This window comes from Gasterosteus aculeatus, chromosome 6 (assembly GCF_964276395.1).
Source record: "Gasterosteus aculeatus chromosome 6, fGasAcu3.hap1.1, whole genome shotgun sequence".
NCBI lineage: Eukaryota > Metazoa > Chordata > Actinopteri > Perciformes > Gasterosteidae > Gasterosteus > Gasterosteus aculeatus.
In genome coordinates this window covers 10,189,331-10,213,846 of record NC_135693.1, presented here as the reverse complement: position 1 = coordinate 10,213,846, position 24,516 = coordinate 10,189,331, and the positions used below count along the sequence as shown (strand labels likewise).

Genomic DNA, 24,516 nt, shown 5'->3' with positions numbered 1-24,516 from the left:
CTGCAGCTGGTGGTGGTGTTACTTAAGGCAACCACAGGGACGGACAAGCTTTGTGAGCAGTTCTTTAATGAAGATTCTAGGCTGAACCGAAGGGGAGGAAATGTAAGGAAACAACGCAGGACACACATTCAACATCAGTCATTATTAAAATAGTAGAGAGTAGGATTCGCCAGGGGCTACCTCCACAAAACACAACAAATAATCCATCTACAGCAGGCTGCAGCTCCCAAAAGGATTTTTACTCTTCTTGGTCCGTTGTTTGTTGGGTCGCAAAGTGATGATTTCTCTCCCGTTGCTGGAGTTCTGGTTGCAAACATTACTACTTGTGGTATTAAAAACACCTTTGGGGAAACAAAAGTTCACGAGTAACGTCACTGTACTGAAGCAATACAGCTTAAAATGTAACATGACAGGATTTAGAGAGCGCCTCACCTATTTTATTGCTTGTCGAGTGGAGCACCTCGGTCTCGTCTGCCGTCTGCTGTTTGAGTCGCTGGAGATACTTCTCAGCCAAGTACTTAAAAACTAAAAGGAGAGCATGCATGCAACACCAGCATTATCCCGAATGAATAACAGAACGCTTATGCAAACGTCTCAGTCGCCTACCCTCATTGACGTTAAGGTCCTCTTTCACCGAAGCGCGATAAAATCTCAGCTTGAGCCTTTTGGCCGAAGCTTCTGCCTCCTCGCTGCAGGTGAAGTAAACACGACGCGATTCACAATCACAGGCGTCACAACTCGTCCCCGAAACGTTCAACTGGGACTTTGAATAATAGAAGAAGCTGCTGCTTACTTTTTTATAACGGTGTCTTCCAGCAGGTCAATCTTGTTCTGCACTAGGACTGTGGGAATGTCTCCGACCTCGGCCTCCACCTTCTCCCTCCAGCTGTCGATCGCCTGAAACGACTCCCTGTCTGTGGTGGAGAAGACCAGCACGCATGCTTGGGCCCCTGGAACGCAACACAACGCGACAACAGCTTGCAGCTTTCGATCTCTGGATTCTTTCAGCTCGAAAATGTGAGCCGGTGCGTGTCATCGCCGTGCTGCCATTAAACGTTTAAACCCGTGAAGGATCAACTCTTAACCTCGGCACTCGGGGAAGGGAGGGGTCATATTACAGCAGTGTTATATTTGTCACTGTGGGGAGGAGGGGGGTCTTACCACGGTAGTAGGCCTTAGTGATAGCGTCAAACTCCTCCTGCCCGGCCGTGTCCCACAGCATTAGCCGCACCTCTTCGTCGTTGACGCTGAAACAATGAGGATGACGTGCGACGTGGGCAATATTTGTAAAAAGGGGAAGGTGAAGCTCACGTTGCATTGGTGCTTACATGATCTGCCTCTCCAGGAAGTCCACTCCGATGGTCTTCTTGTAGTCCTTGGTGAAGACGCCCTTGCAGTAGCGTTGGATCATGCTGGACTTGCCAACAGCCCCGTTGCCGACCACGACCACCTTGATGGCCACTTCCATGTCCTCCTCCAACATGGCGTTGACGTCAGGCCGGTTCACTCAGTTTGCTGCCTGGGTAGTTTCAGCAATGTGACAGAAACACAGGGACCAACTGAAAGGGTGAAGTAAACCAAACATTAACGTGTGACACATGTAAATATTCCAACACACCCAGCAGAACATGAACTATCATATTCTCACAGGGTTTAACATCACTATGATTATGTTTGGTTTATTTTCAAAAACGTTTTGTCAAAGAATTCTTAAAGGAACCCTTTCATTTTCAAACAGTGTAAAAAAAACAAGGTTCCTGCAGAAAACTCTCAAGAAGACGTTACTTTGGCCACAATGAATGCTACACTTCTTATCCAATGCGAGTTATCTTTCCCAGAATGAATGTCCTGCATCTAAATGCTTTAGCTTTTATTACACATCAAACTGAATCAATTTAACAGCAAATGCATGAATCCATGGATGAGTTTTTCTGCAAAACCTTTGCTCCTGTAATGCAATGTAGAAGAAAATGCCGTGACTACAATTGTGCTGCTATCCTCTAATGTGATTAATAATAATAGAGCATCACAGCATTTGTTTCCATCCATTCAGATTGAAGTGTTTGGTAGAAGGCAATTGACTTTTATTAGAGGACACATTAGCAGAGAATTCAGTAAGTCAATTACATAGAAACTAACCAAACCCCACATTTTGAAGAAAGTAAAAATACGTTTTTCAAATCTGTGTGAATGTTTTCCAATTATTCTTTTTCTCTTTATGTCAAACATTATGACTAAATAACCAGAGCTCAGCACGTTTAGTCAACAGTCCAAACTCCAAACTCATCCAATCAAATGTTCCTCTCAGCCTGCCAAATGTTATATTTACTGACTACCCACACAACCATTGGATTGGTGAGGTGGGGGGGGGGGGCACTCTAACGAAGTGCTTTACACACACACGAACTGGAATTATCCTTTGAACTGTTACGTGTGCTCACATTGAATTAACAGTTGTAAACCTCACCAGTCACGCGTGTGCGGCGGCTGTGCAATGTGTTTGTCCATCCATTAGCGCCGAGAGCAGCAGACTCCACGTAGCAACTGGCTCCTTCACAGTTATGTGTGTGTGTGTGTGTGTCTGCAGAGTGCAATGCTAAACAATATTGTGGGAAAGCTGCTCCCAGTGGATACTGGCAACCCCACAGTGAGACAGTAGTGTCCCACAGCCGGTCGGGATCCGAGTCACAGCGTGTAGGGCAGTCAGCCGTATTATTCATCAACTAGGTTTGAGCCGTGTGACGTGCAGGCGAAGCGGAGCCTGAAATGAACAGCATGCACCTCAAAGTTTGGACGTTAATGTGTTACTGAGTTGAGAGATAAACGTAAACCTGGGATTAGATTTTCACGTGCGAAAATCTCTGGTTCTGATTTATGTTAAATCAGGAATCAATCCGTCTTCTCAAGCCAAGTTACACGTTTGCATGATTAAGGCTCCCAGAACGAATAAAATAAAAAGGTTACATTTGGAAAAACTTTTTTCAGACATGCACAGACAACAATTCTATCTTCAGTGTGTGTCTTCTGGTGATCATCTTTGTCTGCATGAGACTGTGACCCACCTCACACTCTACATGTTGGAATGGAATCTGAAATACAGATCCACACTTATTATTCCCAGCAATGTATCCTACACATCCCGATGGACGTATGAATGAACTCTGGTGAGTACGCATAAGATGGGCCAAGATTGTGAATCATGTCCACAGACAATTTGCAGACAATTATTTAACTCGGGCCTAAAGCCTGTTACTTTAGAGCAGAGAGAGAATAGAAGTAGTATAAGGCCAAAACACAAGAAGTAACATTGCTACTTTCTGCTGTGGTTTACTGTTGCTGCAGGTGATATTTCCAAAGTCTGGGAGAGGCATCAAGTATTGTGTCAATCAGATCAGAATTGAATGGCCTGTTTGAAATACGACTTGTTGAACAGCTGATGGGAGAGCCCCGATGTGCCAAGCAGCTGCTAACCCTAAAAGCTGACTGGAGGCACTGAGTGACTATGCCGATGAGGAATGATATTAAGGACTGAGGGAGCAATCGCTTACCTTTAAAAAACACTTTCCAACTCATCCAGTCCCCGCCAACATCAGACCAGCCGACAAGACAGTTAACTAACCCACAACCGCATATCTCCGGGCTTCCCTCTGCTCTTCCCCGTGGCGAGACGCTAGCACCCCGGTGCTAAGGTTACCTAGCTAAGGTTAGCTACTTTCTTTTTTCGGGGGAAAAGAGAACGTTTCGCCTGGCCCCAAAAATGATATCTAGCGTTAACTAGCTTACAACGGTACGGGCCGAATGTTCTCCGCTTCAAAGTGGCAGCCAAAGTCCAATCATTGTCTACTACTAAAAATCAAATCCGTGACATTTACGGGGTAAAAAAGAAAAGAAAAGGCGTCGCTATCTATTTGCAAGCCATCGCCAACTGCGTTGCGCATGAGAGTAGCGAGCCAAGCTAGCTGGCGAATGTTTGTTGCTAGGCAGCAGTGTCAAGTCTTCTTCTACTACAGCTCGATGCTTTACGCATTACTGCCCCCAGCCGGTGTGAAATGGGCATCAACTTGTTGCGCCCAAGATACAAATGATACATCTTTTTAGTACTAATGCATTCTTGCGTAAACGCGTATATTCCACGTGAAGTTAATGCACTTTTGAGTGGTATAAATACTGTTATGCAATAAAATCAAGCTCGCCATGGTTCTTAATCTAAAATCTTATTCTGAAATATTGATTTCTAATAAATATAGTAGATTGGGAATACGGTAATTCCCTCCAAAGTCTGTGGAGCAGTGGAGCAATTGCAAAGAGTAGTATTACTTGTTACATATGACATTTAAATGACATGTAATGTAATGTTAAATAGAAATAAGCAAATATACTGTTGAATACGGCTGCTTGACGTCTCCCTGCTAAAGTTATTAGGGTTCGGGTTAATGTATGTGATAATAGTTTTATAAAGTCTCCGTCAACCGTTATGACTTATTGCAGAGAGCTTTTGAATACATAATAGAACGGTACTAAAACGTTGTAATACATTAGTCAATGTATGTGTTCTGGGTGCGTTTGTTATGTTGTAAAAATGCCTCCGAAAAGTCCCTGTTGCACATAAGTCGATGGAGAAAAATAATAACAATAATTCAATCTAAAAGCATGTTTTATTTTAAACAACTAATTTACACGACTATCTGACGATGACCATACAAAAGTGTGACATGTTTTCCTGCGTTATTAAGCACGATTGACCGGGGTGTAACAGAGGTTCGGGTGGTAAGACTAAACGAGCGCCCACATATGACGACAGGTTTTCACTTCCTGTTCTGGCTAACATCGTCATCATTTACCCGCGAACGTTGAACAGCCTACTTTGTTTGGCGGGATTGAGCAGAAAAGAAGTCACCCCCATCGTCTACGCGGTAATAACAACAATAAATTACCTCAAACAATGTCCCAGATACGTGCTGTGTAACCTGTGATAAGTTCGCTGAATGTTAGCTAGCACTGTGCGCCACAGGGACGTTGACCACCGTTAACGTTGGCTAGCGTGAGTTACCGTTAAGTTAACGTAACGTTGGTGCAAAGGATGCTACCCGACACCGCCTGCTGCTCCAGGTTAGCTGTAAACACTCTGTTTCACAGGGTTAGGGTTAGGGCACAGGCTGTGCGGTCTCGTTAATAAGGTGTTTGCTGTTTAGATGGAAAGTGACAACCATGACGTCAGCCATGGCAATGGCGAGCTAGTGTCAATTAAGAGGTGCGGCCAATGTCCTTGTAGGCTCAATATTGCCTCACTTGCCAGATTTCTCTCTGTTGAATGGGAGCGACTTCAATGTAGCTTTCTGATTTGAGTGAAGGCAGTTTTCAAAGGCAAGGTATTGCAGATAAAAGTCCAACTAAGCTCAATTGTTAGCAGTAAGTTGCAGAGATTGTGCAGTAATTTGTAAATGGGCTCTCGTTAGGTCAATGTATTGGTAATTGTTGACAGGGGTACCTCATCAATATATAATCCATCCTTTTCATTTATTCTTCAAACTTGTACCCAGGTGAACGACCTTTTTATTGAACCTCACACTGATCTTTCAAATATGCCAGTATGCAAGCTACTAGCGACCACCTGTCTGATGAAAACATCCTTTCTGATTTCTCTTACCATCAGGAACCATGGATTTTTCAAGTGGAAGAAAGAAGTCCCTCACCAACACTCAGACGGAGCTCTATAGACATCATCTGCAGTTCTACGACCAGCCTCCCCTGGAAAATATCTCTCTTGGTGAATTTGAGGCATTCGCTGTGGATCGACTGAAATGTGAGAAAAGTTCTTATGCTGTGTGTGTATTTTGAGCTCGGACAGTTTTTTTAAGCAGTTAATGTAAAAATGCGTGTTTGCAAAAAATGCCTTCCTTTAATACCCCCGCAGTGTTGAAGACCGTGGAAAATGTGGGCGTGAGCTACCTGAAAGGGTCAGATCAGTACTCAAACAAACTGGTGTCTGAGTTAAAATCTCTGAACTTTCCTTACAGACCGGACGCTGTGAGTATGTTTTTAGCATCAGAGTTTTACAACTTAGCAGTGCTACATTTACTACCTGTCAAGAATAAAGCTGTGTCATAAAGGGAGTCCGTGACAGTTTACCAATTCGGTACTCTCACTGTAAGCTTAAAGGCAGGGCTCAAAAGAACAAAAGCGCCTGGTAAATTTGCTTTACTCACCAGCCGTAAAAAACAATTTGAATCTATCGAGTAGTGCACACAATTGAAGATGCATTAACAATTTGGCAAATGGAATCTCATTTCTGAAAATAGGTAATGCATCTGTCTACATTCATTCATAATATATGTGTATTTAGGGAGTTGCTGCAAGCTGCTGCAAGCTACTACATTGTATTTGTGGGCGCGTTCAGTTGCACTTAGATGCGAGTTAATTGGGTACACTAAACCAAAACCAATGCAGACTAATATAACTGATTTGTACTGTTAAACAGGCGCGTATTTCTATTACTATGGAGGTAGGCTAAGTAAATAAATGCAATAGAGGCTTCCCAGTTACGTTCAATGGCTCACCGTGTGTCTCACTTTACAGAAATAACATGAACTGCCAGTATATGCGCAAGCGCATGCGACTTCTGTATATGACATCTTCCCCTCTTGAGGGTTATGTCAGTAACATTAAAGGAATACTTCAACTGGAAATGACTACTTGTGTGTAGTGCATAGCATGAACCAAGATTAACCCAAATTAAGAAATGTCAACATAAAATGGTTTTGTACCGATCCACCAACAAACCCCCTCCCACCCCCCAACATTTTTTGGCTGGGCAATTTATATCTTTACTGTGCCACTCTCTCCCACATGGTCCACATTGTCCTTTATTTCCCCCTTTCAGCTTACCATAGTGGTTGCCGTTTTTTTCTGACACCATGTAAATAAATGCAATGGAGGCTTCTTAGTTAGCTTTTCTGGTTTAATGGATCACAGTGTGTCTCACTTTACAGTAGAGCTGTCAAAATTGCTCAAAAAGGACATTTGAATATTTGCTTTAAAAAAAAGACATACATTGGAATATATTCTAATATCTGGTTGTGCATTAGACACGTCAATAACAGGACAAATGAATACAATGCGAGATAACTACTTGTATAGGTAATTTAAGTTTAAACATATTTAAGAACATATTACCTACACAAAAATAAGTAAACAAACTAATGACCACGACCGCAGATCTCTCGCTCGCACACACGCACACGCTCTTTCCAGCACCGTCTCTTTGCGCAAAGCTGAGAGAGTTTTGTGAAAGCAATTTAAGGTTGTGATTCTTGTCCCAAATATGTCAGGCTTCATTCAGTGATTGAAAGTTTTACAGTACCGACATTGAGTGCTCCGAGCGAGCTGTGCGTGAACACGGAACCTTGGCATAAAACGGCAAATAATCAAACTGGTGCATGAAGCTGTGCCTCTGCCGCTGTTGTGGGTTTTTCTTTTCTTTTTTTTTTACATTTGAATTAATAGTTGTTTTTAACAACTATTCAAATATATATATTCGAATATAGAATATTCGTTGACTTTACAGGCATAACTTTAACTACTGTGCAACTGAAAAAAAGTTTAACAGCAGTTAGTGAATGGCAGAATCAAAACACAGAAGAACTAATTTCGGAGACACGGGAGGAGGGCGGGGAGTTGGCTGATTCCTTTGCAAACTAAAAATGTAACTCTCGCAGATGTAATTTGAAGATGGAAATGTGATGTTCTAAATATAAAGCCACAAAACTCCCTTTAGAAAATCTGTCCATTGAATTGTCGCCCACAGTGGAGATCATACCAAACAAGATAAGTCATGAAAAAGCAGTTAGGTAAATAAGGAAAAGAAATGTATGTTTAAAAACACTTGACCTGCTTTTAACAATTTAAGGATGACCGAAAACCTCAGACTGGACCAAGTGAACATGACAAACGGAGGAAGGACCATATCTCCCACTTTATTCTCAGACTTGCCTACTGCCAAACGTAAGTTTCTTTACAGTGTTTGTTTTCAAATACCATGTAATAAAAATAATAATACTTAAGAAATATTTATTTCCGTTTGAATTAAAAAGGGAGGATCTGAGACGGTGGTTTATACAACAGGAAGTTGATCTCTTCCGCCACCGCTTCGATGAACTGTCTCCACAACAAAAGCTTGAACTTCTTAACAGAAATAATCTGCAATATGCCACTGTAAGTATATTTGAATACTTGAACATTATTATGGAATGTACTTAAACTCAAAAGGTTAATTCTTGCTAATAAGCTATATTACTTGATTCACATCTGTCTACATGTGTGAATGTAAAGACTTGTGGACCTATCAGAACAATACATTCCAGAAGTGTCTGTAAAATATGTATTTCTATACAAACCTTCAGAACAAGAGAATAAAGCTAAACAAGAAAAGGGAATGTAACAATTGTTTTCAATTGTCTTTCCACTAGATGGAGCTGTTTAATAAATTTAACATGAACATGTATCTTGTGGGTTTCCTTAATTGGTGATTTAAATGTTGAAAATATGTATATATTTTGTGGTCAAACGTGATGAATGTTCATCAACGCTAAATTCAACAATTACAGTAGTAATAATATTAATTGAGTCACTTAAGAGTATTCTGTTTGTCTCTTACATCACATGTTCTTTAGCTGACGCTTTTATCCAAAGCGACTTTCAAGAAGTGCATTTCGAGACAGAGCAGAGAGGAGTAGTGTGGCAGAATTTCAGAAGGTTAAAGACCAGTCGAGCTGCTGCATTCTGGATGAGCTGCAGAGGTGGAATGGTGGTGGAGGGAGACCTGCCAGGAGAGAGTTCCAGTTGTCAGGATGAACTTGTCAATTCCAGACACTTTTACGTTTGTCTTTAGATCCACTCAAGGAAAGAACTGTGGCAGGTTTTTAGAAACAGAGATGCATATTTAAAGGAAAAATTACTGTTGACTCTTTTAATAATTCATCAACACATTATCTCTCAGGCCAGGAGGGAAAGGACACATTAATCGGATAAACTCAGCCTCCCGTGCATGAACACGGATTTAGGGACGCCTCTACAGCTCTTGCCTGAAATTCGTATTTCTCATCCACAATGTTTCAGACGAGTGTCAAGGAGAAGATTCTTCTGAAGGATGAACTTCTCAACTCCAGTTACAACGTCAGTGGAATCACTGTGGAAGAACAGGACTTCTACAAAGTGAGTTACTTCTCTCTCTCGCTCCAACGCAACCAGTACGAATGTTGACGGCTTATTTCCACACATTTTCATGCACGATAATATTTTACTATAATAAAGAGAAAAAAAAACTGACTTAGTTCTTTTAACTAAATGGTTTGTGTTTGAAATGGCAGTTAAAAAATGACATTTCCTTTATTAATATTGTGTCAGATTCTTCCATTTACTATCAAGTGATCCAGTGTGTCTCCTTTTTCATGTGATTTGAGTTAACTCACAGTACGAGTTAATCAGCACCGTACCGCTTTTCTGCTTTCCGCTAGTTTTGTCAGATAAGATGGGCAGAATTTACGGATACACTTCTCATTTGTTTCACCCATAAAATGTATTTTTAACTTTTATTTTAAGTGCAACGCACTGCCAAGTCTGTTTTTAAAAGTAACGCCTTGTCATAATGACATTGAATTAAAACTCGTTGACATTCTCTCCAGCTTCTGCATATCTGGGGCCAATATTTGGCCAGATATGACATTATTTTAGACATGATACGAAATAAATGGGAAAATTCAAGCAGACTATTAACCTCTCTGTTCTATTTGCTAGGTGCCATTTCAAGACGCCCTGGATCTAGTGCGAGCGAGGAAGGTGTACCTCAAAGCCGGCTACGTGTACATCCCTCAGAAGGACATCGTCACTATTGTTCTCAACGATTTCCGCACACGGCTATCTAAATCTCTGGCAGTAAGTGTTTTAAGCTCTTTGCTGTTTGAGAACGAATTAATAACAACATCACAGAAAGCTACAAATTTCTTTGTCTATGTTTGACCGCTTTAATTTAGTTGATGGCTATGCTGGTCATAAAGGGATGGAACAATTCTAGGAATGCGCGCTGTGTTTCAATGACGCTCAATTTGTACTAAAAGGTCCAGAAAATACCCCCTAACCATTACACCAGCGGTGACTGGATGCATCCGTGCTTTCATGTTGTTTACAACAAATCGACAACCCACCATTTGAATGTCGCAGCAGAAATTCAGTCTCATCAGACCGATGCTTGTTTTTTCTTTTTTCCCATCTTCTATACAGAGGTGTGTTGGAACAGCGCTAGTTGCCTCCAGTGCCCTGAGGGGAACTGAAGAAATGCAGGGTTCAAATAGGGGGGAATACATTTGCACACATGTGACATGGCGACAGCGAGAATGAAAGTGCTCATTATCCCCGCGGGCGGGATGTGCTTCTAAAGGCTGTGAAAGGGGGTCTGTGATGGCACAATACCAGCATGTTTGCGCATGGCATTTAAAGCCTCGAGGGACGCGGAACTCTGTGTTTTCCAGGTCCAGAGGCTTTCTCCATGAAACATGTGAGGTCTATTTGCATCGTGCTGAGGCATCCTGACTAGGCAACAGGCACGAGCAGTGGCACCAAAGGTTTATGACATGAAAGAAATCTCCCAAACATGCAACACGCACAGACACAAAATGGCAATTTAACGTCTTGCACATCATTCATGTTCTGATTTGAATCATGACCTTTCCAATTGACATAAGATGTCACGTTATGACGGTGGCAAAGGGAGGATCAGGTTTTGTCGATCTGATCCACCATGAAGATAAGAGGTATGAAATATACACTCTGAGAGAAACTGCATTCATCAAACCGTTAATTTCTATATTCTATGGTATCGCGTCAGATTAACATGATGGATAAAATGATGCGTTTGCATAATGGCGTCTACCTGTCTCTAAAAATAGGCTTATCATTTTTGGTTGTTACGCAGCCGTAAATATTAGACCCGATCACTCCAATAAGTCAAACCCCGCAGACTCCATTCAGCAGTATAATAATGGATCAGATTGTAATACTATTACTAGAACTAATGATTCAATCCTGTTTTCTGTACAAACACACAAAGAGCCCCGAGCCAGAGTGCCGTCGATTTGTGTTTTTTAATTAATTGTGCCTTGTACGTGCTCTCAAGTGGGCAAGCTATGGACCGGTGACAGTGTTTCTAATGTGTGCCATCATGTTCTCAAAAGGGTCCCAATGCCTCTCCAACGCAGCGGTTTGAGTCTACCTCAGAAGCGAGAGTGCTTTCCTTTTGTTCTTTGAAGAATATTTGGCAGTTTGAACAAAGGACCATTTTTGTCTGGTTGTTGGTTTTGTTTTTTCGACCGTTTGTATTTAACTATGTAGTCGCTTTGAATCAGTGTGTTTGTTACCTGTGTTTAGCCAGCAATCAAATTGGCGCACTTGTCGAAAAAGTGGCAAACTTAAATAGGCTTGATTGATGTAATTACACAACAGTGAATTCTGAGAGGTTTTCTAATGTAGTTTAATGATCTTAAAATGTATGCTAAAGTAACAGAACGGTATCTGTTCTAAAACATAAAATTGCTGTGGATTCCAGTCTAGTGTCCAAATCCTACAATTCCAGATGTTGGTTTGTCCTCTGTGGAGCATAGATCCTCTGTATTCACGTTGGCATAGTTGGCAACATGCACTTTATTTGTTTTAACACAGCAGGACGGTTTTTCCCAAATTACAAAAACAACAATAAAAAAGCAACTCTGTCCAGTTCTGCCATGCACGCGTTTCCTGTTAATTATCCGGACCACTAACTGTCGGAATGGAATAGTGCTCCAAAACAATTTTGCTTGCAACTGTGCCAGTGTGACTGCTTTGTGTTTTACTATAATGGTTATTTACCCACACTGGGGACGACCAGGGGACATTTCTGTAAATGTGTCATTAGAAAGGCATGAAATTGAAAGCTGCTTCTCCATATCACTCGTTATTGGTTGGCTGTTCATCTCAGCAGAAAACCACAGAAATATAATGGATATGAAGCTTTCCTTGTGTACGTGCAAGGCAGTCCCTGATATGGACTCGTGCTCCTTGTTGTTGACGGAGGCACATTCGGGTCAGACTCAGCTGAAAAGTTCACATCTCACGGAACTTTGTCTTCAGTCTGAGACGGGAAGCATCAGGCTGGATGCAGATGTTTTGCTCTGTGAAGCACTTCACCGTTGCACTGTGTTTGCTGTGTTCGCACTGTTTACCATTACTCACGTGACGTCCATCTCACTCGCAGTTGACGGCCCGCTCGCTACCAGCAGTGCATTCTGATGAACGGCTCCAACCGCTCCTCAACCACCTCAGGTAAGCAGCAGAGGGATTAAGAACTTTGCCACTTTGCTTTGGTCTCCATGTGGGGGGGGAGGGGGAGATTTAGCAGGATTCATTTTAAGAACGGCAACTGCCGGTGTGCGTAAAACCAACATGGGCAGATTGTAACGTTGTAATTAGCACTGTGCAAAATGCACATAGCTTTTCCTACAACTTCTCTTGCACTCTACTGTATCTACTCTACTGGGGTCGTCGTGGCGCAGGGGTTAGAGAAGGTGCACAAGGTTGGTGGTTCGATTCCAGGCTGCCCCATGTTCCATGTCGAAGTGTCCCTGAGCAAGACACCTAACCCCTAATTGCTCCCCGGGCAAAAATGTGAAAACGCCATGGGTTTAAAGTGTAATGTAAGTCGCTTTGGATAAAAGCGTCTGCTAAAATGACCTGTAATGTAATGTATGTCTGTTAATATCGTTTGGATGCCTGTTAAAGTCGTACGGTGATCAATGTCAAGCGGACAAAGCTTGATATGTTTTCCTCAGACATGAATGGGGCCGTTACAGCTGTTGTCTCTTGGCGTGTTGGAGGGTTAGGCTACAGGTCGGTGCGTCATCTAAATACTACTCATCTAAAACTCTTTCCTTATCGGTCCTCAATTGCAATATGTAAACACATCAACAAGAAAGGTGTCATCATTTTTGATCAAACGATGAAACTGCCACTCAATTTGCATCGTCCTCTAAATGTGCTGGAAACCGAGGCATTCTGTACCTTTTTGCTTGGAAAATTATTATTGGTTGTTTTGTGCATAGATGGTGCACTGTTGCCAGGATGGATTACGTTGCAGTTTTGTGTGTGCTGTCTGCAGCATTCTCGCTCAGTGGTGGGCCCGATTTAAAGAGTTCTATCCCCGCTGGCCACAAAGACATGGAGAGATGACGTCCAGGCCTAAAGATGCTTAAGTTACCGTTCAGCAAAAGCACTCAAGTTTGAGTTGAATAGTGGATTAATAGCAGCAGCGTTAAGTTCTACTTCAATGGCAAAGGAGAGCTGCTCAGAACAAAGCGAGAGTTTTTTATCTTCCTTTAGATGGAAGTGAGAATATGAATATACACGGGTGGAAGAAGTTAAGTTGCCTGATTGTTGACGGGGATTAGTGGGCAGAATATTTTAGATTAGTGGGCAGGCCGGTAATCTCTTTGGTAGGGGGAGCACAAGGTAATGCAAAGCACTGTTCTATAGGACTCGACGGGTTGCCAAAGTCATTGATTTAAAAGTCTCCCAGCGCAGCCGTTCCACATTTATTTTGAAAACACAGTGAACAAATATGAGGTTTGGTGACATCCAAAATTGTAACAGTTTTGGTCTTTTCTATCAATGCCTTCTTCTAGTCACGCCTATGTGGGACAGGATTACAGCATCCAGAAGAATGTTGGGAAAATTTCATTGGATCAAATTGATTCAGTAAGTTTCATTCACCGTTTACTCCTGAAATGTGAAGTTCAAAGTATATAAGTCTATTATATGGTTTGTAAAGTTGATGTGCTACCACAGAGCTAAAAATGAAAACACAGCGTATTTAGTGCCTCTATAGAGTCAACCAATCAGCTCACGGTATGTCACATGTGCCCCATAGAAAGTCCACATGTGTACGGTAGTCATTGATTAATGTCTGCCTCCAGCTTTCAGGGAAGTCCTTCCCGCTCTGCATGAGGCAGCTCCACCAGTCCCTCCGAGAGAACCACCACCTCCGCCACGGGGGGCGCATGCAGTACGGCCTCTTCCTCAAAGGCATCGGCCTCTCCCTGGAGCAAGCGCTGCAGTTCTGGAGGTCAGAGTTCATAAGAGGCAAAGTGGATGCGGACAAGGTAAGGAAGACATGAATGCTGTGGTGTGTTTTAGGTTGTTGTTTCTGTCGGGTCAACAGCCCAAACTGTGCAGCTTCGCAGGCGAGCTTAGTGCTCACTGCGACCTCGTTCCGTGCACAAAATGCACCGGTTTCAGATTTCAGTTATTTAAAAAACAAATTGAATCCTTGAACACCGGATACGTGGAATTTAGGACGCTCACCCTTGGCAGGGCCGTTCCACACTTCAATAGCTGTTTCTGTTTGATTTGTGACGAAGTGTTCCGAGTCACCAGCTTTCCCTGCTAACATTATTTGCATGCTCTCGTACTCTGAGGCTAATAAAGACAGATATTGTGTCTCTCAAAAAAGAGAGCGCCCCAGTAATTTGTTTTGCATGTAAATAGGAGTCAGGAATGACTGATGGAACCGATCCGATAAAACAAATAGAATTTCATCCTGTGTTTTGATGTTTGCTTTGAATATTTATCTATTTCTATTAAGATATTTGTATTCTAAATATTTACTATTTTCAACAAGCCCGACTAAACTAAAATGTATTCAACGGTTGGAGCAGCCAAGCTGTCATGAAAATAACTGCCTGTTTATATGGATAGTTGTTAGTGCATCAGTTCACACCGGGGACTGTTTGAATGTCTCTGTGTGCCGGGGACATCTAAGGGAGACTATTTTGGACTTTCTGTAATGCTCGTGTTGTGATGTTTAAGACCCATCTGCTAATCGAGAAAATAATTGGTCAATCCATAATGAACATAATCTTTACTTTTAGCCACAATCAGTCAAACCACTCAAGATGTCTATCTAGGTAGCACACACACACACACACACACACACACACACACACACACACACACACACACACACACACACACATTATGACAGTTAATGAGCTAGAGATCTTTAGTATAACTCACCATTGTCCCATTGTCTTACCCATGTTATGTATGATCGCCATGTCCAATTCCTTTTATATTTAACATATTTTGGCAATAAGTGTTCCTCATTCCTTAACACTTTAGGTCTTTCACTGCCAAATAGTGTGTAAATGCTGACTTGGCCTGTAGACCAGCACCAATGTGAGGTCAGTGAAGTAATGATGTCCTTTAGTGTGTTTAGCTAGAAGCAGTTGACAGGTGACAGCAGGCACCAGCTTGAGCTTTCTTTGTTATTAATTATGTAGGAATTTCTATTTGGTTACATTTGCAAAGTAGAAGCGTATGTAAATACTTTCCATTCGACTCAATCCGTACTGATAAACACTGCTTCAAAACACACACACAGCATTGCGTGCATCATTTGAGCTGAATGCCAAAAAAAGTTTAATTTTCAGTAAAAGGGATCCAGTGCAGTAATCTGGCACAGCATTGTGTGCAGTGGGCCTTGATCCCCGAGCTGTGTTGTCTTTTAGATCATTATTTGTAGTAGTAGTAGATCACATGGCTGCCATGTCACTCCAGGCGGTCCGGCGACATGTGTTGCATCAGCCAGACAAAGTGTCCTGGCATTCTGGTGAGAGATCCTGAGCCCCTCTTTCCCGCTGCTGCCTCAGTTTCAGCTCTAATGTGAAGACGCATAAAGAATAATGACCAGGATCCGATGGACAAAGATACCGAGTCTTTCTTCTGTACAATTTTTGTGTGCACACGTTTAGCTGGAAGATTCCCCATCTCCCTTTTTGTCCAGCTTTGTCACCGATACCTGTGGAAGTGTCTTTCTGGATATTCCTGCATCCCTCCAGTCTGCTGATAGTCCCCCAGTAGGAGCCTCGTGGCAACTGCAGTTGTTGCTGCCGCCCTCTCTGGTGCCGCGTACGAGCTGCAGGGGAGCGCGCGATGAGCTGTGCACAGCGCTGGGCTCTGGTTCCGCAGCGGAATGCCGGTGACCGATTGCAGCTCTCACAGTGATGTATGTGTTAAGTCAGGGACTGCACTTTGTGGCGCGCTGCACAGAGCCGGCTCGTTAGTATGCGCCAGGCACTGAGGAACACGATGGGAGGCAGCGATGCCCGAGAGAGGCCCGGAGGGAGAGCCGAGGTAATATTAGACTCTGGGGGGGGGAAATTGATGAAATCAACTTGATATATATATATATATATATATATATATATCATCATCTATTTTGTGCTGCCTTTTCATTTAGAAGAGGGTCTGTTTGGATCACATGTCGGTGTGCTGTGTTGCCCTTTGGCTTGAACTGCTTTGCCACAGCTTCCTTTACAGTTGTTAACTTCAGGTTTATTAATTTCTACAAACTGACACCATTTTTCTAGCTTTGCCATCCATCTTCTGAAGTTGAGCACACTTGCAGCATTTTATAGTCCCCTCACCTTCTTCTTGTTTTTTGGGGAGTTCTGAAAAAGCCTTCAGTGCAGATAAGAAAATGTGACTCATTTTATTACATATAAGCGGAATTGGAGCTGCAGGCTTCTCAGTCACTATGGACTCACTGAGCCTAAGAAGCCATGCCAAGTGCACACACACACATGCACACACTCACGTACGTAATCCCTTTGATTGTGTCCTATTTCTCTGTCTCCATAGCCTCAGGTTTTTGTCAATGTGTCCCCGAGTGTGGGGGGGAGGTGTTTCAGTGATGAAGCCCCATGAGCGCAGATGTACACCAGAAGAGCGATGCCTCTGCGCCTTTTCTTTTTTTTTTAATGCAGCTTTGTGCTCGTGTTTAGACTCTCCCGTCTTTTTTTCTAAATTCCCTCAGTATGGAGGTCAGCTGTGTGAGAATATATCCAGGATTATCTGAAATGTGGGCTGCAGTTTAGGACCGCGGTAGAAATTGTATTTAAAGAGTGGAAATCGGACGAGTTGTAAACAAACCGCGAGCTGCATTGAACGTCGTCTGATTCTGAGAGGCATCCGAATAGTGTTTTTGAGGACAAATCAAACGTCTGTAGGGGGATGGCAGAAAAACGCTTCTGTCTGTGATCTATTTCTGGGTTTCTCAGGATTTAAGAAAGAGTTTGTCTATAATCTGCTCATGTGAAACTACGTCTTTAATCTCCAGCAAAAAAAAAAAAAAAGAATGAAGGAAGTGAGAGTTTAGTTTATCATTTCTGAGCATCACTTTTTATGCCCTAATTATTTCACATTATACATATTAAACACACTTTAGTGCCAAGAGGAGTTTTAATAGAGTAGGGGGCTCTTAAATCAGAAAACAGCCCCCTGAATCCTCAGACGCGCCGCATAATTAATATTTGATGCATTGTACTTCAAGAAAACTTTATGGATCTGTGAATTGCTGCTGCAGCTCGTCACATTAGCAAGTTCAAGGGTTTTATGGCAACATTTACGTGTGACGATGGCAGCCGTCATGGCGAGAGTGGTCTGCTAACGTGGGAGAACACTGTTTGAATTTTACTGTCGCATTTTGAGAGGCAGGGTCCCTGTTAATCAGTTTTAATGGCTGCACAGGAGCTCTGCACATATAAAAGAGGTTCACAGAAGATTGTGTAGACGACCCCAATAAAAAAGTATGAAGGATTTATTTTGTTTTGCAACAACCTGGACAAACTTGTGGCAGCTTAAAGTTCATTTTTAACGTTTTTCTTCTTTCTCCAACATGCACAGTTTGCCTGAGAGCAAGATAGTGGGTTCTCCACCCAAAAGTCTGCCCCACCCTCCAATGGGCCATTAAACATTGAGATGGGCAAGGAAATAGTGGCTTCTATTACTGAAACTTTTGTGACTTATTGTATTGTGTTTCCTTCGGGCTCGAGGCAGATCATCATTGAATGGAATCACCGGTGATAAGTTGGATGGAAATTTCTTCGGTGAAACTCTGAAATGTGACAAGTGTCCTCAGCTTTACACAGGTTTATTGTAACTAGTGACTATAGCTAAGTAAAACTTTCAACCCTTTCCTATGCAACGCACGTCCGTTGTATGAAGTTCCTCCAAAGATGAGTCCACGACAGGCCGGTATTGAAGCACTACAGAGGGAGGTAGAAATGGGGGCGTGGCACGTTTCTTTCTAATTTCAAACAACCTCTTCATATTGTATCAAAGGACTCGACGGGACACTGGTCAAAAGCCATTAAAGGGGAAAGAATATCCATAATTCTGCTATCTCGAGTGTGACGACACCTGTACAGCAGGTTCTCTCTAATAGCTCCATATTTCATTAAGCAAAACAGCCTGTCGGAACCAACATGATGTACGACAATGTCTGTCTTCACCCCAACCTTGTCCCTCTTACACTCTCATCCTGGCTAATGCCTTTCCCCTCCTCTCCTCTCGCTTCCCTCCCTCTCCGTAGTTTGACAAAGCGTATGCCTACAGCGTCCGCCACATGTTTGGCAAAGAAGGCAAGCGGACAGACTACACCCCCTACAGTTGCATGAAGGTGATTTTATCAAACCCACCCAGCCAAGGAGACCATCACGGTGAGTTGATGACTGTTGCAAGAAGCCATTACCCGTGTGATGAGCCACTCGGCTGCCATTATCAGGCTTTCGGGTTTAAGTACTGACACAACTGAGGGTGGAGATTGCGCGTGAAGCTTTAAATGCAGATATTTCACTCCCCTCCCCATCAGTGAAACCAGTAATATACCACGTCAACTGTTCGTTTATGTCTTCATTTATTTTAATACTCTTAATTTCATTTTCAATTTCAGGCTGTCCTTTCCGTCACAGTGACCCCGAACTGCTGAAGCAGAAGCTTCAGTTCTACAAAGTTCCTGCCAGTGGGATCAGTCAGGTGGGTGCTGTCCCGTCTCGTGTGGGCCGGCAGGCCTCCGGCATCCCTCTCTGCTGCTCTGCAACTAGAGCTTGGGTTTGTAAAAAAGACACATGCCGTATCTCCTAAAGGCATTTATTAGATTCGGACCAAGGGAAAGTCGGGGGACGGTGAAAACACCTTTTTATTGGAATTATTAGAAGAAAGAAACTTTGACCCGCCGGTGGCGCTAGATGAAACGTCCGGATCAAGAAAGGGATTAGGATTCATCCATGAATGTCTACACTTTTTCATGGCAACTGACAGAAATGCATGGATAAAAATGATGGTAATTCTGTTTTCCAAAGGGTCGCTTCCCACACACATATTAATCATATTACTGAAAGAGCTGAAAAGTAAAGATAGTCAAGACTTCTAGTGTGATCGACTGTGCTGTGGACATCTGGCCCGCCACACCAGGGTGATCCTTCCTCCTTTAGGATTAAAGTAAAAGTAAAGTCACAGGACGGCTCGCGTTGCTCGCTTTTCATTCATTCAAGTTTTGGATGCAAATGTTCCTGGTCTTATAAAAGTATGTCTCAGTCCCGGTGTTGAGCTTGTTTGCAGCCGTAGCGCGCTGCAAACAAGCCTTCAGGAATATAGAAGCCAAAAAAAAGGCAGATTCCACAGAAGTCTTTCCTGCTCGTAGTGAATGCTGAACACTCCTTGGATTGATATTTTAGCAGGTGAGTTACTGTCAATCTGTCAGATTGTGAGAGGTCTTTTGTGAAGAAGCCAAGGCCCGGGTTCTCTTTTCAGCTTTGCAGAGCTTAAGAAAAATCCCCAAATTGAAAGAGATATAAGGTGTAATTGTCGGCAACCGCACGCAGTTCTACAAAATTTGATCAGGGCATCAATGTCTCAAGTAGCCCAAATAAGCGAGCCATCTGTTTTTATTGCATTTGCAATGATCTCTTGAAGGACTTATTCACTGCAGTCATTATGATTCATGTTGTTGACCAAAAGCCAATGAAAACAATTTTGAATACGGGGCTGCAGTGACATTGTCTGTAAATGCACTGTGTCGCTTTCTACGGTTTGACGGTCTGAGAAAGAAATGATTACCGTAAAAAACAGTTTCTTCTTTTTCTACTTGTTTTGTGGCAGATCCTGGAGCTGGTTAAAGGGATGCATTTTCAGCTGGCATGCCAGAAGTACTTTGAGCTGACACACAATGTAAGTGCAGATTTAATTGGGCCGCCGCTTGTCATGTGGACGGGCGTCTGGTCCTTCCGTCCCCTGCAAAAAGTCTCAGAGGCCGAGAGCTGTCCTCATCTCCGTCCTCACATATTTTCATAGGGTTATTATGGCAGTTAGATCCTTTTAGGCCCCCATGGACACTTCATTCTATGTGTTTTAGTTTGGATGCTTGTTCCCTCACAGTCATACTCAAGGTCCTCGTTTAGGAGCACGGATCGGAAAAAGGAGCCACGGTCTGAAACTCAAAAGCACAATTGCTCGTGACTATAAACACCGTGACTTTCAGCTGATGTTATTTTCACACCCAAACGCACGCAGTCACTTGGACCAGCGTTGTGTAAACTGCTGCCACTGCGCTGAAAAATGTGAAGAACGATCAACTTAAAAAAAAAACTACAAACTGTCCAACACACTGTGATGAATCCTGTTCATGCAGCGAGCAAAGCATTAAGCAGAGCGACACACAGATCTCACAAAGACTACGTTTAATTATGTCTTTATATATAATTGTATTGATCACCAACACATTAGGCCCTACGCAGATACGTTATCGGATTTTTATAGCAAGTAGTAAAATTCACACATAATTGCCCTGAAAACACATCCCATCTATTTGTGGTAAAGAATTGTCTTCTTTGTAGTGACTCAACAGATTGGAACAGCAAAGCAAAACGACTCCTGCTAAACTTCATTTAGCAAATGGACGATGCTGATGCCTTTTGAATGATCGTCATTTAAAGTCCTCACCGACATAATCGTTTTGAAAACATTAATCACAATTGGACAATTGTTTCAAAAGACCATTTGAACTTGTTAATTGATTCATGGGTTTGTACTCCTCATGAAGGATTGTGACATTTTTATTTCCTGAAAGGGCATTTAATCTTTTCACTAAATTAGAACGCTAATTTAGTCACGAAAGCCTGCTGTTCTCCTCAATAATAATAATGATTAATAAATTAGCAACCATTCCACATTGCCTCTCAATGAAGCAGATGTTATATGACTGTCACATAATAGATGACACAACGTTGAACCAATCAATCAATATGCTATCAACCTGCCCCTGCTGTGAAAACTAACGCTGCTCTTCTCATTTTCTCTCGTCCTGTGTTTTCTCTTATTTCACCGAGCAGATTGACGACGCCAATTTCTCACTCAATCACCCCAACCAGTACTTTATAGAGAGTCAGAAGGTTTTAGGAGGGGGCAAGGAGATAAAGCGTGAGGTGGACACTGCACAAAGGTTGCAGGAAAATTCGGCCACCAAAGGATCGGCGGCAACTCGAGAGCCGGCAGCCGACGCCTCCAAAGCGGAGGATGAGATGACGGAGGACCTGGACTCCTACTTTCAGGATGCCTGATTCGTTTTGTCCCCTTTTTATTCTTTGGGGTTTGCAGTTACAGGAGGAGGGGGGGCTACATAATGTATTTTCGGCTGACTCTGACTCTGTACATGGAGTGTTCAGGATCAAAGTTACAAATCACTTATTTTCTATGTAGACCTTTAACTGTACCAAATTCAAACTTCAACATCTCCATCTCTGGTCACCGCCTCTATTGTTAATTTGTTTACGCTGGTGACATTACATTGTTCTGGTTTAATCACACTGTAAAAAGTTTCTCTGCTTTTCCTTTGTTCTTCCCACACTGGTGTGAACTCTTCTATGCGTCTCATTGCACTGTCTGTGTTTTTGCAGGGATTCAGTTGTTAGGTGTGATGACTAGAACATAGCTGTCTCAGAAACAATGTCATTGTATTTGCTGGCAGGAGGATGGATGAAAATAAACTTTCTTTTTCCACAGTTATATTGTGCCTCCTTGGGATGCTGCCTCATGATGCACAAAGTTGTTTAAAACGTCTGTTTGCGTTCATTTGTGAAAAATGTCCTCCAGTCAGGAACTTCTTGCACCAGTGTGGCAACGCAGGCAGCTCCGCTAATCTAATCAGCCCCGAATCACACAAATAGAAGTGGTTTTCCACTAGGTCAATATTTAATGAATTGGAGATTGAATTGTCCATGAGGTCAAATTAAAATAAATAAACAAATGAGGCGCTTTCCTGTTTAAAGCCTCTGACACACTCGCGCCCGGAGTTCATTGCCGTCTCATGCTTGTAACTCGTCGAGCTGCGCACAGCTGGAATTAAAATGCAGGCATGGAGCTCGGCAGAGCGAATCTATCCAGTATAATAAGACAACTGGATAACGGTGCACAGCCAGGCTGGTGTCAGCGAGACACACTTGATGTTGAATATTTTTGGTCGAGCTTGACAAAGCCGGAGCCTTCTTCGATGTTGACTGAGACCCTGTTCATCGCCTCCTAATGGATTTACAATCATTACTCATCACCTTGCTTACTTTCATGGTGCCATTTGTTTTTGGTTCCTTTCCAGTGCTCGCTACGTGGGCGAGAGCTGTCCTGGGGGGGTCGTTGCGTTGTCTGCGACCCGACTGCGACATTTGTTTCCATGAGGCCGGTACGGAAGACGCCTTACGGGGAGAATCTGTATGCAGAGAGTCTAGCTGGGGGGGAAGCTTTGTGAAGCTGTTGCAATCTGGAGCTGGTAAATCCTGCAAACGTTCCATGTTCAAGGCAATTTGCATTGCATCCGTATGGGTGGTATCAATTGCAATATAAAACAAAGAAAGCATAACTTCTGGTGTAATGCAAAGAAACGGAACGAGAAATTTCAATTCACAAGCATTTTATCTTCTTTGTCAAATTTAAAATATTCTTTGCTTCAATATGAAAGCGGCCGGGATAAATTATTGGGAGGCGGGGAAACTTCACTGATGATAAAGGACTGACCTTTCATTTTATGACCCTGCACCACTACTGGGTTTCTTTACTGCGTTTTTGTGGAGGGGTTGGAGGGGTGTGTGGTGGGGAGGGAGGGGGGCACACACCACACACCACAGAGTGCTGTTTCATAGGAGTATTTACCAGCTGTGCTCGGTTTCAGGTGTGCTTGTTCACCTTGAATATTCAGATCATGAATGGGGCCCGATGGCCGGGGCCCCCGTAAGCATCCCATAGGTTGATTTTAATGGTGCAAGAGCGCGCATGTCTTGCTGCCATTATTAGCTTTATTTTATGGTACAATTTAAACAATATAATAGTGATCAAACCATAGCTTTTTTAGATGCATAATTGAGACTGTGCAGAGGGGAGACTCCAGACTAAGGAACCATTAACGTGCAAACAGACATTTGGAGCACATGTTCAATTTGCATAAGGATGAGATTCCTCAACAAATGCGTCTTTTGTTTTGCTGGTCATTATTATTCCATCTGAGGGGTCTTTAACGTTGTCCTTTGGGTGGTCCTATAGTATATTGGTATGGTAAGATATGTTGTCGGATCTTCATTGTGTTATTTAGCTGTATTTCTGGATACATTCGTCCCTATGGTACGTTTGGAACAAACTTTTTTAGAATGAATATTATATATAAGTATTATACGTGGACCCCACAAAAATGTTCACACCAGTATTGCCACTGTTTGCCCGTAGTATTGAACGTTAACTCCATTCTTTCAATTCCCAGCAGGGTGTTTCCCTTCGTCCTCCTCCTAATAATGACTTGTTATTTGAAGCAGCTCTGGTTTATTTATATATGGGATATGTGCGCATTCTCTTTAAGGTTTATATTTAAGGATCACATAAGATCCTACAACACCAACCTCCATCTCGCCTTCCAGCTTTGTATAAAACACAGCGTTTCATTCTTCGTCTCAGATCTGATAAAATGTTGTGCAGGTAAGATGAAGTATTCGCTTTTCAGGTTTTAGCTTTTCATTTTGGGTCTTTTGGGGATTCTTGTCAAACTAGCTGCGCTGCAGTCAAACTTTATCCTCAATGCGGCAGACTCCCTGCCACATTTTTGGGAATTATTTTCTTATTCAAGGTATTAAAAGGTTTGAGCAGATCTGCAGCAAAGCCTGACTGAGGTTAAATTAGTAACAGCATCTAGAAGCATCGACGGCTTGATGTTGCACTGGGTTTTTGTGTGGAAGAAATACATAGTTGGGGTCTGAAGTCTTATCCCTTGAAACAGTTTTAAGGTATAAATATTAATAAGAGATTACCAAAGTCAAATGAGTTGAGGTGTGAATAGCAGGCGTTTGATATTTAGATCGTTGATCACCATCATTTGTTTGCAACCAACCAAAACTGACACTGACTAACTTTAATCTTACTGTCCAGAGAGAAAATGTTAACTAAACTTCTAAAACTGTATTCATTGTGCTTTATTCAGCAAATGTTATCCAGCATCAAATGCATGTGTATTTAAATATGAGGGCAAAGGGCTGACGTTCCACTCCTTTATTCTGCAGATTCACACAAATGTCCCCCATGAGTCCCATCGGAATATATTAAACACACGGTTCTTGGATGTTTACT

General features: G+C 42.5%; 2 protein-coding genes across 5 annotated transcripts; one reads left to right on the top strand and one right to left on the bottom strand.

Moving 5' to 3' along the window:
* Nucleotides 1-49: 49 nt before the first annotated feature.
* On the bottom strand, nucleotides 50-5,004 carry rab23 (RAB23, member RAS oncogene family). 4 transcript variants are annotated; one of them, XM_040177855.2, is made up of 7 exons: nucleotides 3,549-5,004; nucleotides 1,329-1,559; nucleotides 1,162-1,247; nucleotides 794-950; nucleotides 607-689; nucleotides 433-525; nucleotides 50-341 (listed from the first exon to the last, which is right to left on the bottom strand). In XM_040177855.2, the coding sequence occupies exons 2-7, from the start codon at nucleotides 1,481-1,483 to the stop codon at nucleotides 208-210; spliced, it is 708 nt and encodes a 235-aa protein (XP_040033789.1). In that variant the 5' UTR covers nucleotides 1,484-1,559; nucleotides 3,549-5,004; the 3' UTR covers nucleotides 50-207. The 4 variants fall into 4 exon arrangements, with proteins under 4 accessions (XP_040033789.1, XP_040033790.1, XP_040033791.1 ...); XM_040177856.2 differs by having other exon boundaries at nucleotides 1,329-1,519; XM_040177857.2 differs by having other exon boundaries at nucleotides 2,468-3,978.
* Nucleotides 4,743-21,917, top strand: prim2 (DNA primase subunit 2). The gene is made up of 14 exons (XM_040177845.2): nucleotides 4,743-4,913; nucleotides 5,654-5,803; nucleotides 5,915-6,027; nucleotides 7,907-8,001; nucleotides 8,091-8,211; nucleotides 9,115-9,210; nucleotides 9,793-9,930; nucleotides 12,281-12,348; nucleotides 13,704-13,776; nucleotides 13,995-14,180; nucleotides 18,452-18,578; nucleotides 18,812-18,894; nucleotides 20,020-20,088; nucleotides 21,249-21,917. The coding sequence occupies exons 2-14, from the start codon at nucleotides 5,659-5,661 to the stop codon at nucleotides 21,474-21,476; spliced, it is 1,542 nt and encodes a 513-aa protein (XP_040033779.1). The 5' UTR covers nucleotides 4,743-4,913; nucleotides 5,654-5,658; the 3' UTR covers nucleotides 21,477-21,917.
* Nucleotides 21,918-24,516: the final 2,599 nt, after the last annotated feature.

Coding starts and splice junctions, on each gene's coding strand:
- rab23 (XM_040177855.2), bottom strand. CDS start 1,483: ATGTTGGAGGAGGACATGGAAGTGGCCATCAAGGTGGTCGTGGTCGGC. Junction 951..1,161: donor CACTAAGGCCTACTACCGTG/GTAAGACCCCCC, acceptor GTTGCGTTCCAG/GGGCCCAAGCATGCGTGCTG. Junction 690..793: donor GAAGACACCGTTATAAAAAA/GTAAGCAGCAGC, acceptor CTTCACCTGCAG/CGAGGAGGCAGAAGCTTCGG.
- prim2 (XM_040177845.2), top strand. CDS start 5,659: ATGGATTTTTCAAGTGGAAGAAAGAAGTCCCTCACCAACACTCAGACG. Junction 5,804..5,914: donor CGCTGTGGATCGACTGAAAT/GTGAGAAAAGTT, acceptor ATACCCCCGCAG/TGTTGAAGACCGTGGAAAAT. Junction 9,211..9,792: donor AAGAACAGGACTTCTACAAA/GTGAGTTACTTC, acceptor TCTATTTGCTAG/GTGCCATTTCAAGACGCCCT.